General features: G+C 45.6%; 1 protein-coding gene across 8 annotated transcripts in view; it reads right to left on the minus strand.

Annotated features, from left to right (window-relative positions):
* The window catches only part of AHI1 (Abelson helper integration site 1), a 188,633-nt gene extending 170,940 nt beyond the window's left edge, over positions 1–17,693 (minus strand). For 2 of the 8 annotated variants that reach the window (XM_073337383.1, XM_073337380.1), the window contains exons 1-5: positions 17,316–17,692; positions 10,224–10,298; positions 7,944–8,026; positions 3,874–3,945; positions 3,294–3,415 (exon numbers count right to left, since the gene is read on the minus strand). In XM_073337383.1, coding sequence (XP_073193484.1) covers positions 3,294–3,415; positions 3,874–3,883 — 132 coding nt within the window. In that variant the 5' untranslated portion in view covers positions 3,884–3,945; positions 7,944–8,026; positions 10,224–10,298; positions 17,316–17,692. Of the gene's footprint in view, positions 1–3,293; positions 3,416–3,873; positions 3,946–7,943; positions 8,027–10,223; positions 10,299–17,315 lie in introns of all 8 variants that reach the window. The other 6 variants (XM_073337388.1, XM_073337387.1, XM_073337382.1 and 3 more) reach the window with 5 other exon arrangements.
* Positions 17,694–18,128: the final 435 nt, after the last annotated feature.

Genomic DNA, 18,128 nt, shown 5'->3' on the forward strand with positions numbered 1-18,128 from the left:
GGAGGGCTTAGTGGTTTTAGCGGGGCCCTTTCCTTTCATCCCGCCCTGGCCCTTCCGGCCAGCTGGGGGGGGTTTCCTAGAATCTGGGGGGGCGGTGGGCGCAGCAGCAGCAATCGCCCCGGTGCCTCCTGCTGCCGGTGCCCCAGCGGGGGGGGGGGGGGTGGCAAGTATCTTAACAATAGTGGGGGGGGGACCTTGGGGGTCGGGCAGGGGTGGTGGTGGGGGAGGGACAACTGATTTTGTTAAAGGGGCCTCGCCCCTCTCTTTCCCCGCCATTGTGAGCAGGGAGAGACGGGGAGACACCGGAAGGAGGAGGAGGGAGGGGGAAGCAAAGTAACCGCTCCTCCCCGCTGGGCTGCAGGCGGGGGGGGAATGCCGAGGGGGTTGGACTGGGGGCGGGGGGAAAAAACAAAATCGGGGTCCAGTAATAGGGACAAGCTGTGGGCTAAGCAATTGGGGGGGGGTGCAGACCCACACACGTTTGTCCAAAGAGTCTCGGTGGGTCGGCTGTTATGTCCGGTCCGAAAGGCAAAGTTCAAAGCGAACAGCTGGATCCGAAGGGAGATGGCAGGTTGCCAGCAGGGACGGACGGCGGGGGGGGCTGTGACAGTTGTAGTAATGGTGGGGGGGTTAGGGACACCGATGGACCGGGGGGGGGCTCCGCGCCACACCCCCTGTGCCGCCACAAACGCAAGTAACCACAGTCAAACTCCCCCCCACGAGAGTATAATTCAGAAAATTACTCAGTCTTACGGCCCCCTTCACGATGATTTATAGCTTCCCCGGATTATTTCTCCTGTCTTCTGAAATCTTCTTCTCCAGCTGTGTTGGCTGTGTTCCAAGGCTTCCGGCATGCTGAGAATGTTGTAAAGTCCGAGCTGCCAGCAAAACGGCTGGGTCTGGGGGTTTCCACTCCCCACCTCCAGACAGCAAAATCGGCAATCTTCCCCCCCCTCCTCCGGGGGGCCCAGCTGAGGCAAATAGCTGCGCCCGAAAGCAGGCGTGGGAGGGGCGGGTGCTGGCGGCAAGCTGAGAGCCGACCAGCACGTAGACGGCAAGAAGAAAAAAAAAACAAAGAATCAAAACAAAGCAAAAAAAAGGATCTGGCCCGGTCGCGGGGGGGACTAAGGCAGGTTCAAAAAGTAAGAAAAATCCAGGCTAGGGGGCTTTAGGAAAGAATAGAAAGCAGATAGCTGAGGAGCAAGCAAAGGACGTTCCGTTTCCCAACAGGGAAGGTTTCAGAACAATCAGGAACCTTCTGCGGACAATTAAGACAGGCTGATTAGAACACCTGTAGCCAATCACGAAGCTGCTAGAATCAATTAAGGAAGGCTAACCAGGGCACCTGGGTTTTAAAAAGGAGCTCACTTCAGTTTGTGGTGTGTGTGTGTGTGTGAGGAGCTGGGAGCGAGAATGCGGACTGTTGGAGGACTGAGGTTTACAAGCATTATCAGATAACAGGAGGAAGGTCCTATGGTGAGAATGAAGAAGGTGTTGGGAGGAGGCCATGGGGAAGTAGCCCAGGAAGTTTAATGTCACACAGCTGTTCCAGGAGGCACTCTAGACACCTGCATTCCACAGGGCCCTGGGCTGGAACCCGGCGTAGAGGGCGGGCCCAGGTTCCCCCCAAATCCTCCCAACTCCTGGTCAGACACAGGAGGAGTCGACTTGGACTGTGAATTCAGAAAAACGGCCAAGCTCAGGGCTGCCGTGAAACTCCGAGGCGAGCAAATCCGCCAATAAGCGCAAGACCCACCAAGGTAGAGCAGGAACTTTGTCACAGATGATAAGCACCACGAGGAAATTAATAATTTTGTATTCAGAACAGGCTCTGAAAGGTATGCAATAAGGTCTGAGACCACACATGGAGTGCTGAGAATGAAATGAAATATTGACCGGCTACCAACTGAGAGAGTACCATCCATGCTGTGCACTGAATGAAGCAAAGGTCCTGTGGAAAAAATAATATGTGATTATGTAATTAAAGACGGTATCATAATGCATACGTACCAGTGGCATGAATTAAGGTTGTACAGGCTGGAGCTGTCTAAGGAACTAAGCCACAGGCAGCTTTTTGGGCCACCAATAGAGTGTGTTGATGTTCCTGTAATCTGCCAGCTTTTACTGGCTGGATGGGGAACTCAGCAACAGAGAGATAAATGAGAGCAGTGGTTGGTGGAGTCCAAGTCAAACGAGTGGCCATTTTGGTGAGTGGACTATTGACCAGGGTTGCAAGTTGAATGAAGACGTGATGGCGAGTGGTTTTCAACCTGTGGTCTATGGACCCCTGGGGATCCGCAGACTATATCTAAGGGCTCTGTGAAAGGTTGTCATTACCATAAAACAGTGGTTTTCACCCTGCGGGTCCACAGACTAGGTCTAAGATTTCTATTCAAAATTTTTTTAGGGGTCCGCAAATGAAAAAACGTTGAAAACTACTGAGCTTAGGGGTCGGATGGGTCATCACCATGGAACCTGAAGTCACCACAAATGAGTGAGGGAGATTGTGAGGCAAGGAAGATAGACAGCCATGAATCAAAATCAAGAGAGGAAGGCTGATGGAAAGAGGTTGGGTGGATGTTAGATGACAATTCCTGGAGGGTGCGAGGAGAGAAGAGTCATATTCAGTGCTGTTCAGAAGCAGAGAAATGAGTGGGAAAGAGGAGAGGGAGTTCTAGTTTGATTTAGTTTTGTTTTAATAATCTTATTTTCATGATACTAGCTTTGGAAAACTTAATAAAGTTGACATTTACCTTTGTTACCAACTAGACAACTGATAAGCATCTGTAAAACTCACAGACATGAGCTATTTGCTCTAAGAGCTAACTACTAGTATTACTGTGGGAATGATCCTGCAAGCCCTTCACACACGACACTCCAACTGAAGTTAATGTGAATCTGGAAAGCTTAAAGGATGGCCTCCAAAATTCTACTGAAAAATGTGGTGGATAAGAATAGGTTGACACAATTTTAACTGTAGGCATGCCTGTAGGCATCCTTGAACATTAACCTCGAATTACATGACTAGTATCACTAGGTCACTGTAGGTTGTAAACTACTGGCGTTTACTCTTATTGTTCAGTATGGACATCAATAATGAATAAAAGTAATACATTAAAAATGGAAGTTTTCTATTATGAAGCAAACACCATGTTTTCTTTTCATAGTGCTTGCTGAAGCTTACAGCAACTCCTTTCTGCTGGGAGGGAGAAAGCATACTTCCTTTGCTGAGAGATATGGGATTTTTTCCATGAAGGCAAGCAGAATCACTGTTCTCAGGTTAACAAACTCACCATAATATTCTCATGAGAGTGAAATTTTTGCTTCTTTGATTTCTTTTTTTCTGTTAGCCCAGAATGACTCCTGAATATTTCCTCAAAGCGAACTTTGGTTTTTGCCTTTGCCTCACTCTCTGCTAGAAAAAAAGTTAAAATAAGGTTAATTGGCTCAAATAATTAGGTTCATTACAACAGCACCTGATTACACTTTTAGGCATAGAGGGCAGCATTTTCACCAGAGATGAATTACACTAATCAAGACTTTTATTTTACCTTGTGAAACTGAGAAAAAGTTTCCATTTACAATGGCAACCAGATGAACATAACTCAAAGAAGCAATATACGTAGAATCATCTATTGTACACAGCAAGACAATTCTCAAATACATTGTTTCACATATTAACTATCAATTTTATAAATCCTGCAAATGTTAAATAAAAAAGTTCAAATAAAACAAAACAAAATCAGCTGTAAGCATTGACCAAGAATTAATCCAAGGCAGCACTAAAGATCAATTGATGGAAGTAACTGAACATTAATACCCAATTCTAAGAATAAAATGCATTTTGGAAATTAAAAATATAGAAGTTCTCACCTGGTGGCATTTTCAGTCCTATATTAAGAATGGCTCAATACACTACACCTTTCTTTCTTAAAGTTCAACATTCTGCAAAACACACACCAACATTCAGAATATTTTAATTAACAAAACTAAGTTACAAAATGTATAGTATAAATTTATGCCAGCCTGAATGACTGGGTTAGTAATACTGAGACTAAAAAAAACCAAACCAGATCAGAATAAATCTAAAATGCAATTCAATTTATATGGAACAATGCAAGAAATACTTCTCACCATATAAACAGAGTCAATGAAATAGAATCCATTTCTCTTTAATTTGTGGCATGCTCTAAAGAGAGATTTTACAGATTCATGCTTTAAAAAAAAACCAAAAAACAATTAAGACTCAATCCTGCACACCCTCTTCACTCAGACGATACTCCAAATGAAGTCAACATTAGCTTTGGTGGAGTAAAGATGATAGGACAGGGTCCTAAATTCCTTCTTACAAAATGTGAGGTATATTAGTTCTAAAAGAAACTTGAGTGGATATGCCAAGCATAAGTTCTAGCAATTACTGAACTGTCATAATGTACTAAATAGGGTTGGGTGAAATTTATTGGCCAACCCCCCCCCACACACACACACACCCATCAAATATGCACATTCAGCAACACCAAAACACTTAATTTTTTTTATTGAAACAATTATAAAAAAAAGTCTGAAAAATATCAAAGCATTTTGTTTTGACATTTTCTAAATAAAGTGTTTTGATTTTTCAGTTTGAAACAACTTTTCATTTCAATATTTATTTTTATTAATAAAAATATAAAATGATCATCAAACTGAAATGAAATTTGACTTTTTGATACACCAAAAAAATTTGTTGTTTTTTTAAAATTATTTTATTTTTCAGAACTGCCAACGAACCAAAATTCCAATATTTGCACAGCTCTAGAAACCAAAAAGAGAGAAACAGAAGCTACGCATTAACATCTAGTTATACCATTTCTACCTCTTGCTGCTAGGCAGTCTTTTGAGGTAGAAACCATACCAACTTTATATTCTGAAAGGTGTTTGAAATTAGCAGGTATGACCAAAAGTGGCTTTACATGGGAGGCTGCAGGGAGCATCTTTTATTGTAGAAATGTAACTTGTCATTTCACAGCTAACAACAATATTTTTCCCCCCAACAGAAATATCATTTATTTCTAGCTCAGAAACAAAACTACTTCAGTGTCATTGTTAAACTATGCATCCCTATGGTCATAACACTTAAAAGAAATGAAAAAAGAGAAAATGTATTTTTAAATAATCATGTCTTAGGGTTTTTTTTTTAGTTACATAAAATCAATTTGAATATTTCTAAAGTTAGATTTATTGTCACTATAAGGCACTATAAAGTATGTGTCTCAACAGGATACCACTGCTTTACACACAATTCAAATTCAGACTCAGATAGAAATAGAAAACATTTACTACTTTAAGGTAGAAACCAAAACACTGTTAAATTATAATACCCTGCAGTTTACCAATTACTTTTGTCTTTTGGAGAGTAGGGAAGAATACATTTTGTGATTGATTTTATTCTCTCAAGAGACTGAGCATGAAGAAAGCAGGGTACTCTCAAGTTTATAAAAAGGAACAGGACAAAAAACAAATAAAATATGCGTAGCGCATACCTGCTTCCAATCTAATGGTTGAAATATCTTCATTAGTATCCAAATATACACAACAAAAGAGGGCCACTAGCAAATAAATTTTGTCCACAGCTGATCATCTTCTCTACAGGCTAGGCTAGTATTCTCACTGCCACTTTTTTGTTTTGAGTGCTATAAATTGCACAGATCCACCAGGCTTGACTGAAGACCACTGAGCTCTCTACACACCACTCTTCTCTTGCTGAATAAATTATCCCTTTCATGACAACAAAATTAAAACCCATAATATTAATAGTTATTTTTATCCACTGTAATCGGAAGGAAGAATTACATAACATTTGACACACAGCCTTTAATTAACAGTATCAGAAGTCTAAATATAGCCTATTAATCAACATGGATAAGAACAAGGATGTTCCCCCTAGATAATCTCATTTTAAAATAGGAGAGATTTAATCTTGTGTTAAAGTTCAACAATCAGAGAATCCCAAAATGACTAAAGCTAGAGTTTTCCTTAATCTATTATTTTTCTAGCATACTGATTAATAAAGCAGTTTTCCTCCAGCAATGACAAACACACATAATACAGTACAGGGTTATATTCCAGACACCAGGATATAATCTGGGAAACAGAAATCTGCAGCCAGAGATTTTAAAAATTTTCTGTATATCTTCCTGCAGATTCTCATTTTCTCTATCTAAGCTATCATTTTTTAAACTGTATTTTTCAAATTCATCAAGTAGCAAAAATAATCTTCAGAATGGCAACTAATGTACTGTCCATCATTGTCTTTTGTGTCTATAAACAGACAGTGTAGTATTGCTGCTTCAGTATTTTATACTTCTGTAACATTTTCTGTCCTGAAAGATCCCAGGGGCTGTATAGGTTATGCTGCAAAGAAAAAAAATACCCCAGCCACCACAGCAAAGCAGCCACACGTAGTATATAACAAAGCAGAAGTGTGTGTCTACTGTTAAATGCTACACTACAGGAACTGAAGAATTCCTCATCCAATATGAGCCACAGAAGAATTTAGGTAGGTGGACCTTATTACACAATTTAGAATTTGATCAGACTAGCTCCCTTACTCTCTTGCAAAAAGTGAAATGAAATTTTTAGTGATCACAAACGGCCATGACTCCAGATTTTGTTTGCTTACATCTCACCTGAAAGATAGCATCTGCACAGCAAAATGCTTCCCAACACTGAACTTGGACACTGACTGGCCAAGCTGCTGAATCTCCAGCACCATCTTGAGGCACCCATGTTTTCCTTGGAGGTTTCCCATCCAAGGATTCACTGCTTAGTGTAACTTAGATGTAACTGCTTAGCTTGAGATCTCACAAGACTGCAATCCAGAATTACTTGACAAAATGGCACAAAAATACAAACTATTCCTATTCATCACCATTTATTATTTATGCAAAAACAAAAAGTGTGTTAGGTTTTTATTCATTCGTCTCAATGGGGTACTTTAGTCAAGAGAGTGATTAACTAGGCATCATTTCTGAAGCCTTATTAATACCTTGTAAATGCTAACTTGGCAACACCAGCTAACATAACTCTCCATGTCAAAGAAAGCACAGAATTAAATATAGTAAAATATCTTAAATGAATCAAACTGTACCACAGAATCTCTATGGATAGAAATTTTAAAATTTCATGCTTGAATAATCAGAGTACAGCAGCAGAAACATACTACCTACAGCTGACCAGGTGATTGTGCAATGCTCAGGGAGATTTGAGAGGCTACAAAATTGAACACCCAATGATAAAGGAGGCTTTCAATTATCCCCATATTGACTGGGAACATGTCACTTCAGGAGGAGATACAGAAATAAAATTTCTAGACACCATTAATGACTACTTCTTGGAACAGATAGTCCTGGAACCCAAAAGGGGAGAGGCAATTCTTGATTTAGTCCTAAATGAAACACATGAGCACATCCAAGAGATGAATATAGCTGCACTACTCAGTAACAGTGACCATAATGTAATTAAATTTAACATCCTTGTAGAAGGAAAAATACCAAAGAAACACACAATAGCATTTAACTTCAAAGGAGGAAACTAGACAAAAAATGAGAATGGTTTTTGGGTTAGAGGCTGTCTTTTTGTTCTATATTTGTACAGTGCATAGCAAATGGGGTCCAGGTTCTCTAGGTGCTATGATAATACACATTTATAATAAATAAAATAAATAATAAATAATAATAATAATAATATGGACAAATGTAGTCATACATCTAGGAACAAAGAATGTAGTCTTACTTACAGGATGGGGGGATTCAATCCTAGGAAACAGTGACTCTGAAAAAGACTTGGGGTTCATGGTGGAGAATCCCTTGAACATGAGCTCCTAGTGCAATGCCATTGCCAAAAGGGCTAAAGCAATCCTTGGATGTATAAACAGTGAAATATCAGTATTGAGATTACATTACCTTTTTATTTGGCACTGGTGCAGACCATCATTAGAATACTATGTCCAGTTCTGATGTCCACAAGTCAAGAAAAATGCTGATAACTGGAGAGAGTTCAAAGAAGAGCCATGAGTACGATTAAAGGATTGGAAAACATGCCTTATAGTAAGAGAGGCAAGGAGCTCAATCTATTAAATGTCAAAACACTTTGTTAAAGCAGAGTTAAGGTTGCCTGGTAGTAGCTCATGCCCTTCCAGAACATTAAGTTCAGCAAAACTCAAACTTCTGAAAGCCAGTAAGCATACAGTTAAGGTAAATGCCTATGCAACCTTAACTCTACATCCACGGAGGTGACAATAGCACTGAGAATGATCTACATGCACTCCTGCTACATTCACTGTGTTAGGTGTAGATTCAGTGGAAGAGAAATAAGGTGGAAGAGCTGTGACAGTGATATTAGGAGACCTGGGGATTAGTTTGAGGAGCATCACAGAGCTGTGACTGCCATACTAGAAGATGTGGTTCTGAGTCCTCTCCCCCACACGTGTTTTTATGAAAGGAAAGAGGTGTATATATACCTTGAGTTTCCACTCTACATCATTTCAATACAGAATGGTACAGGTTGTGTCAGTGGCAGGGCACTGATACTGTCAGTAGAAAGGCCAGATATGAGAGCAGTCTGTGGCTTTAATGATGCGAAGGGGAAAGTAGAGATTTAGGTGGTATCTTACGTGCAAGAGTGAAGGGGCTACAAAAAGAGTGAAGTAGTTTTTAAATATTACAAGTGTTGTATTCTGTTGAGGCAGCAGGCAGGGTGTTTGATTATACAGCAAATGCAGCTGTCCATTACAGTGAAAAGGGAGAATGGGCGTATGTGTGTTATGGACATATTGGGACATTGCTCAAAGAGGGCAAAATTAAGGTTGCATGAGTTTACCTTAACTCTGCACTTCCTGACTTTCAGAAGTCTGAGACTTTACTGAAATCGATGTTCTAAAAGGGCAGGAGCTATCACTGGGCAAATGTAACTCTGAGCTAATGAATTATTTTGCCATTTAATTTCCTAGGTTTCTTTAAACAGAAAGTGAAATGTTTGCTGGTAGGAGTTAATGGTCATTTCAACAGGTGTAGTTCTCACCTAGGTTTGCTGTTTATATGCTTCCATGTCTAGATAATAATTAGGCTTGGCACAATTAAATTTTTTTTTACATAAATAATTTTGAGCAAGTATCAATATTTATTTTAGGTATTTTTTCTGTTTTAATTGATTTAATTTCCTGCAACTGTGTAAATTTAGGGGGGGAGTTGTCAGACAGTAATTATTCAATGACAGTAGACCTTGAGATTCAAAATGTTAAAGGTTTAAAACAATTAAAACACCAATCACCAACATCACATGTCAAAATATAGAGCAAATATCTTTAAATCAGACTCTAATAATTTCTCAAGCAGCATTTCTCTCTCTGCCTATTTGTAAATTTCTATTATTCTCAATGGATATATTTTTTCATCTGTTTGTGTGTGTGTGTATGGTGAAATTAACATTTACCAATAAAAACCTAATCCTTCCAAGCCAAGTAATAATTAAAGACATAACATTTATATCATACTTTTCATTGGTATAACTTAAAGAACGCTACATTATTATCCTCATATTACAGGTGGGAAACTGAGGCACAGAAAGGTGAAGTGATTTCCCCAAGATCATCCAGCAGGCCCAGTGGCAAAGTAAGGAACAGTTTCAATCCAGTGGTCTTTTCGCTAGACCATAGAGTCACTACATAATTCCTCAGTGCTTCTTCTTCACTGCTACACATTTTGTTATAGTAGATGTGATGTTGCACCCCATAATGCTTTATAGAAATATGCTCATGAATGTAAATATAACATAACTGGAATACGTTTTATGCTACAAATGCCATGTAACATATCTCTCCAAAGGTTATGATCTACTGAATATATTCATCCTATTTGTATGCATGTATCATTTTTGTATTCAAAGTTATGAATATTGGCTGTGTATTTGTTTGATTTTAAGTAGCCTCAGTGAAACATTTGGTCAGCTTCTTGAGAAAAGACTATTCTCAGTAAGTGCCCAATCAAGAAACACTTAATCTGACAATAGACTTTGACAGATGCCAATCCACATCTGAGCTTTCCTGGAAACATTCCTGTAAAGTTCTGAGTCATGCCTGGACATGTGACTCCAAAACTCCATTTTGTAGCTGTAATTCTACACAGGCGGAGAGGGGGGTTTCCACCCAGAAGAGAGAAACTATACAAAGTCCTGAGAGACCACACCTTTTTGTCTTCAGTTTTGTCTTCAGTTCAGCTCAAGAGGTAGCCTCTCCACCCCAAAAGGATGCCTGAAAGAAACTGGAACAAAGGACAGTATCCACAGGGGTGTGAGTGATTGCTGGACCCAGACTAGAAGGCGGCTAGTCTGTAAAAGAAACTTATTGGAACATCTCTGAGGGTGAGATTTCATCTGTAATCACTTTCTTACTGTATTAGGCTTAGACTTGCGTGTTATATTTTTATTTTGCATGGTAACTCACTTTGTTCTGTCTGTTATTACTCAGAACCACTTAAATTCTACTTTTTATATTTAATAAATTCACTTTTTACTTATTAACCAACCCAGAGTATGTATTAATACCTGGTGCGGGGGGGAGGCAAACAGCTGTGCATATCTCTCTATCAGTGTTATGTAGGGTGAACAATTTATGAGTTTATCCTGTATAAACTTTATACAGGGTAAAATGGATTTATTTGGGATTTGGACCCCCTGGGAGCAGGGTACCTGAGTGTTGGAGATAGGAACACTTCTTAAGCTGTTTTCAGTTAAGCCCTGCAGCTTGTGGGGGGCATGGTTCAGACCTGAGTCTGTGTTTGTAGCAGGCTAGCATGTCTGAAGTCCCAAGCTGCCAGGGAAAATGGGCTCAAAGGTAGTCTCAGCAATCAGATGGCAGGTCCCAAAGGGGGTTTCTGTGATCCAACCCGTCACTGTAGAATTAACATAATAGTTTCACTTGGAAATGTTTGTAATGTGTAGTTGCTAACAGGGCCAGTGAGAGAAATCTCATACATGGTCTATGTCCCAAAACCTTCAGTTTTATTACATGGTTGTTAGAGTGCCACTAAACATGTGACAGAAGATTAGTGTGTGTCTGCCCCACCATTCTGTCACTGAGTTTGGAAGTGCAATCCAGACCAGTAAAGAGTTGTGTCACCACTTGCCCTGCAACCCTGGGTGCCTTACAATGCTTTGCTGCTATAGCTACCAGCCTTGAATGCTCAAGCTAGCCTACAAGAATGCAGGTCACATTCTGTGCCTATGTGCTATGAAGCCCTAGTTCAGCAGCTCTGACCCTCAGCAACCTATCTACACCTCCGTTCTACCTCCTGCCAGCCCTGATTATAACCAGCAAGATGACCCTACCGCACTTCCAGTCCTAAATTTCCCCCCAAACCTTGTGCCCTGGAGTGTCCAGTCCTCTCCTGGACAGCTCAGAGAAATAATGTTTGTTGTGCCTTTAAAGAGAGAAAAGCATATTACAGTTTATTAACTTAACTGGGGTAAAGACACCTTTCCCCTCAAACACAACACTGAATTGGTTTATATTAAAATAAAACAAATTTATTAATAGGACATAGCTTAAGTCAGGGATGGGCAAACTTTTTGGCCTGAGGGCCCCATCTGGGTGGGTAAATTGTATGCAGGGCCATGAATGTAGGGCTCAGGGGAAGGGCTTGGGGTGCAGGAGGGGTGCGGGGTGTAACAGTAGCTCAGGACACGGGGTTGGTGGTGCAGGAGGGGTACAGGGCCATGAATGTAGGGCTGGGGCAGGGGGTTGGGGTGCGGGAGAGAGTGCAGGAAGGGGTTCAGGGCAGAGGGTTGGGATGCAGGAAGAGTTGTGAAGTGCAGGAGGGGGCTCAGGGCAGAGCGTTGGGGTGCAGGAAGGTGCAGCAGGAGGCTAAGGGACTCAGGACAGGGGTTTGGGGTGCAGGGGTATATCTCTAGCAGCTCCAGGGTGGCAGCAGCATGCCTGCCTGCCCTGGCCCTGCACCACTCCCAGAAGTGGCCATCATGTCTGGCAGTGGCTCCTGGAGGTGGGGTGGGGCAAATGGCCTGAGCACTGCACCCCCTCTGCTGGTGAGGGGGAAACTGCACTCAAGAGCTGCAAGGGCAGAAGCTGTGGGGGGCAGCAGCAGGACAGGGAGGCCTAGGACAGTGCGAGGGATTAGCGGGGGGCCTGGTGCGGGCAACAGGAGTCAGACCTGCCCCCCTGCGTATTCATCAGTCGCAGCGGGGAGCAGAGCGACCTGGCCCCAGCCTGCTCCGCTCCCCCAGTTCCCAGCCCTGTTGCTTGTGGGAGGGGGCTTGGAGGAAGGGGTCAGGCCCGCCCCCACACTCACCAGCGGCAGCAGTGGGAAGTGGAACAGAGCAGAGCAGGCTGGGGCTGGGTAGTTCTGCTTCCCGCCACCGCTAGGGAGTGCGGGAGCGACCCCTTCTGCCAGCTCCAGTACCCACATTAATCCCAGGCTGCGTCACTCGGGAGAGGGGGCTGTCGGGAAGGGGTGGAATGGGGGTGGGGTGGGGCCGGAGCAGAGGCGGGAAGAGGTGGGGCTGGCGGCTGGAGCCAGTGCCGCATATGCACCATGCAGCTGTCTGGGGCACCATGAAATTTGCAGTGCCCTACGCAGTTGCGTATTCTGCGTATGCCTAAGGACGGCCATGTTGATTACCTTCAGTCCCTCTTCACTCCGGATCTGATTTCAGCTCACATGGAGGGGCTGGGAGAGAGGGTCAGACCCCTGCAGAGAGGTAGGGCTCCCCTAGATCCCAGTACACACACAGAAGGGGAAAATTCAGGAGGATCAGGGGATGGGAACTATGTTGAGTGGGGGTGGACCACTGGGAAACTTGATAGAGGCAAGTTTTTTCCCAAACATTGACAGATCGTTCTCAGATTTCTGCCCATGGTGGGTTTAAAACAACACCTCTGTGACCTCGCAGATTCTAAAGTGGCCCATTCATTTCAGTGAAATGTTCCCACCTGAAAGAGATGACTACAGCCTGGAACAATAGGTCTGAGACATGTGAACTGCTCCACTCATATCAGTGGGTTTTTCCATCCCCCTCCCAAGTGCTGGAGAGTTTCTCATGTGTGTAAAGCCTCCTCACCCCAGTCTCAGTCAGCAGTGTGTTCTTGGTGCATGCTCCAAGCACGCCTGTTTTAAACCCTCCAAACAGAGGAGCAGTGGCCATACTGGGTTAGACCAATGGTCCCTCCAGCCCAGTATCCCATAGTGGCTAATGCCATATGCTTCAAAGGGAATGAGCAGAACAGGGCAATCAACAAGTGATGCATCCCTTGTCGTCCAGTCTCAGCATCTGGCAGTCAAAGATTTAAAGACACTCAGAGCATGATTGCATCCTTGATCATCCTGGCTAATAGCCACTGATGGACCTATCCTCCATTAACTTATCTAATTCTTTTTTGAACCCTGTTATACTTTTTGTCTGCACAGCATCCCCTGGTAATGAGTTCTAGAGGTTGACCACATATTGAGTGAAGTACTTCCGTTTGTTTTAAATCTGCTGCCTATTAATTTCATTGGGTGACCCATGGTTCTTGCATTATGTGAAGGGGTAAACAACACTTCCTTATTCACTTTCTCCACATTATTCATGATTTTATAGTCCTCTATCATATCCCTGCTTAGCACTGTAATCTCTTTTCTAAGCTGAAGAGTCCCAGTCTTTTTAGTCTCTCCTCATATGGAAGTTGTTCCATACCCTTAATCATTTTTGTTGCTCTTCTCTACCTTTTCCATTTCTAATATATCTTTCTGAAGATGGGACAACCAGAACTGCGTGCAGTATGCATTTATATAGTGGCATTATGACATATACTTTCTTACTATGTCTTTCGTAATCGTTCCTGCACACTGGGCAGATGTTTTCTGAGAACTATCCACAATGACTCCAAGATCTGTTTCCTGAGTCATAACTAATTTAGACCACATCATTTTGGATATATAGTTAGGATTATGTTTTCTAATATGCATTACTTGCATTTATCAACACTCAACTTCATCTCCTATTTTCTTGCCCCGCCATCCAGTTTTGTGAGATCCCTTTGTAACTCTTCTACTTTGAACTTAACTATCTTGAGCAATTTTGTATCATCTGCAAACTTCGCTACCTCACTATTTTCCCTTTTTTTCAGATCTTTTATGAAGACGTTGAACAGCACTGGTCCCAGTACAGATCTTTAGGAGACCCCACTACATACCTTCCTCCATTCTGAAAACTGACCATTTATTCCTACCCTTTGTTTCCTATCTTTTGACCAGTTACTGGTCCCTAAAAGGACCTCACCTCTTTTCTGATGACTGGCTACTTTGCTTAAGAGTCTTTGGTGAGGGACCGCCTCAAAGGCTTTCTGAAAATCCAAATACACTGTATCTACCAGATCATTCTTGTCCATGTCTGTTGCCACACTTCAAAGAATTCTGATAGATTGGCGAGACATGATTTTCCTTTACAAAAGCCATGTTGATTCTTACCCAACAAATAGCATTCACCTGTGTGTCCCATAATTTTGTTCTGTACTACAGTTTCAATCAATTTCCCTGGTACTGAACTTTGGCTTACCGGCCTGTACCAGCCAGGATAGTCTCTGGAACCTTTTTAAAAAACTGGCTCTGCAGTACAACCTGTGTTGCCAGCCATTCTCAGTTTTGTACACTCATCTCAACTTCACCAGCAATTATTTGGGACCAGCACTGTTCTGGGCGGCACAGCCTCATGACACCGGGGGAGACATCCCTAATCTCTTTTCCTCCAAAGTGCCAAGGCAGGCTTCTGTGGGGAAGAACAGGTAGGTCTGCGCTGGCGGGCTGAGTGAATTTCACTCCCTGTAGGGCAGGCAAACACCCCTCCTCAGACACCTGTCCCGAGGGCTGAGAAAGCAGCAGGGCTCAGGTAAGGCAGGTGGGATGGGAAACTGCCTACAGCATAGCAGTTCTCCTTGCCTTCCGTGCTGCAGCCGCTCTGCCCCCACTACTCCAAGGAGAATTCTGCACCACTGTGCATGCACATAATTAATGTGTCATGCATAATTTTTTTCCCCTGCAGAAAAATAACTTCTACTGGAAAGTTACTGCAGTTCTGCCTTTTGTCCCCCAGGGACTGCTGTGGCACTAGAACAGAGCAGCCACTCCAAGGCAGGAGTAGCCCCAGCTGCTGATATGGAAGGGAAGAGGTTGCCTGCCCAGCGCTGTGCCTGTGGGGCCAGGTCAGCAGACAGGGCATACGGGGGAACAGACAGTGCGGGGTTGGAGGATCACAGACTGGGGTTCATAAGGGCTGGTGGGGGAGAACAGACTAGGGCAGGGGATGAATGGGAGTGGAGGTGCTGAGCCACATGGGCACGGGGGGGGGGGTGCACAGCCACATAGGGGAAGGGTGGTGGCTGAGTGGGGGCACATATGGGGACAGGGTGCAGAGTCACATGGGGGGAGGGGGCTGGCTGAGGGAGTGCAAGGCTACATGGGGATGGGCGAAAGAGTACAGACACACATGGGCACGGGGGAGGGGGGTGTCTCAGTGGGGGTGGAGGGACACATGGGGACCGGGGAAAGGGTGCAAGGACAGGAGGGTACAGGGACACATGGGGACAGGGGCAGATGTAGCTGACTGAATGGGAGAGGCTAGAGGTCAGCCAGGATCTGCATAGGGGAGGCTCCCCTAACAATCCCTTCCTGCCCCCCCCAAAAACCTGTTTCATATTTCTCCCACCCATACCCATCAACCCTCCAGGTTCACTCCCAGGCTCCTACCCTCTCCCTCAGCTCCTCTGTTTACCCCTGACTCCCCCAAACTTTTGCACTGCTTCTGAGGGGGGCGGGAAATACAGTTCTGCACTGCAGTTTAAATTAATTATTCAAAGTTCTGTATTTATATGCCTAGTAAGGAATCTATTTGACAAAAAACATTTCCTAGTCTTATTCGTTGTCTGTACTGTTACAGACATACTTGCTGACAGATATTTTGAAATAAATTACCAAAATAATTGAAATTTGTGTGATTATATTGTGTTATTTTGGCCAGTAAAATATGGAGAATATTGCAGAATTTTAAAATATGTGCAGAATCTTTAATTTTTTCACACAGAATTCCCACAAGAGTAGCCTCCACTCAGGAGCCTGCCCAAGTTTGCCTGAGCCCAAATCCAGCGGCCAGTACCCAGGCAGCTGCTGGCAAGTGGGGTTAGCGACTCATGTCACAGCACTACACGTCCCTCCCCTGCAGTCTCAGCCCCCCTCAAACCCCAAGGTAGGGCAGTGGTCAGCATAGGGTTGCCAGGTGTCTGGTTTTCGACCGGAACGTCTGGTTGAAAAGGGACCCTGGCAGCTCCAGTCAGCACTGTTGATCGAGCTGCTAAAAGTCTTGTCAGCGGTGCAGCAAGGCCAAGGCAGGCTCCCTGCAGCTCCCAGAAGCAGATACCATGTCCAGGTCCTAGATGTGTGGGCGGCCAGGGAGGCTCCATGAGCTGCACCCACCCCAAGTGCTGGCTCCACACTCCCATTGGCCAGGAACCGCAGGCAATGGGAGCTGTGGGGGTGGCGCCTGCGGGGGCAGGCGATCCACAGAGCCCCTTGTCCCCTCTGCCTAGGAGCCGGATATGCTGTCTGCTTCCAGCAGCTGCCTGAGGTAAGCGCTGCCCAGCTGGAGCCCACAGCCCGACCCCCTGCCCCGAATCCCCTGCTGTGCTGTAACTGAGCCTCCACCCCTCCCCTCCCAAACCCCTGCCCCAGGCCCGAACCCCCTGCTGTGCTGTAACTGAGCCCCCACCCCCCCAAACCCCTGCCCCAGGCCCAAACCCCCTGCTGTCCTGTAACTGAGCCCCCACCCCCTCCCAAACCCCGGCCCGAACCCCCTGCTGTGCTGTAACTGAGCCCCCACCCCCCCCAAACCCCGGCCCGAACCCCCTGCTGTGCTGTAACTGAGCCCCCACCCCCCCCAAACCCCTGCCCCAGGCTCAGCCCCCCCATCCCAGAGCCTGCACACCCGCCCACGCACTCCACCCCGCCCCGCTGCAGGGCGGGGAGAGCGAGTGAGGGTGGGGGAGAGCGCGAGGAAGGGGCGGGGCAAGGGCGTTGGGTTTTGTGGGATTAGAAAGTTGGCAACGCGAGACGAGCAGCGCGCGGCCAGTGTCACCAGCAGTCAGGGACCCAGTGTGCAGTTACCGGGGCAGAGCCTAGCGGGTGGAGACCCACTCCCCCGGCCCCGCCCCCCGAGCCCCGGCTCCCTCTTACCCCGCTCCCCATCCCGGTGCCTCCGCAAACGGCAGAGCGCGCGGGGCAGGGGCTCTCACTCACTTTGACCGGATCTCCGGCACGGCCTCGAACTAGGGCTGCGACTGCCGCGGCTGCCCCTTCTCCCCCCCGCCACTTGGTTTCTTCCTCATCCCCCTCCGCGGCCTCTCACGCTCGTTTGGCCGAAAACAAACAACAGCTGCCAAGGAAACAACGCTCCGCAGAATGCGCATGCGCGTAAAGCGGGGCGAACGCTGGGAGTGGAGAGGCACCCGGGACTTCTTCGCAGGCTTCCCACCTCAACGACAACGGAAACACATGCTCCACTACTGAGTCCCGAAGACGAAACGCGCGCAGGCGCGCGCGCTCCTTAGAATTAAGGGGGAGAAAAGGCGCTTGCGCTAGAAAGTGATGCAGTACACGCCATTCGGGGAGAGGCGGGCAAGACGTGATGCGCATGACGTTGGCGCTGATGGTGCCAGCCGCCCAGCCCGGCAGCGTTCAGGGCGGGACGTTGTTGGAGGATGCGTTTTAGGAACGCGCGTAAACGGCTTCTCCTGCACTGGTTTAATGCCCCCGCAGCCGGCTCCTGGTAGCGTTGGCGATTGGCCGCGGCAGGGGCCTGCTCGGGGCATTGTGGGCCTGCCCCAAAGCTCAGGGAGGTGGCGGGGAAGCCTCCTGCTGGCGCCAGAGGGCCAGTCAGCCGGTCCTGTGTCCCCATTCCCCGCAGTGGCGATCCTGCCAGGCTGCCCCACGCCTGTGGGGGCTGATCAGGTTCACCTCCGCGCTCCTTGCTGCAACGCCCAGGGGCTCGGGACTGGGGTAGGGGAGCCTCACATCCCCGATCCCTCAAGTGACCTCTTCTGGGAAGCCGAG

Source organism: Lepidochelys kempii, chromosome 3, assembly GCF_965140265.1.
Source record: "Lepidochelys kempii isolate rLepKem1 chromosome 3, rLepKem1.hap2, whole genome shotgun sequence".
Taxonomy (NCBI): Eukaryota; Metazoa; Chordata; order Testudines; family Cheloniidae; genus Lepidochelys; species Lepidochelys kempii.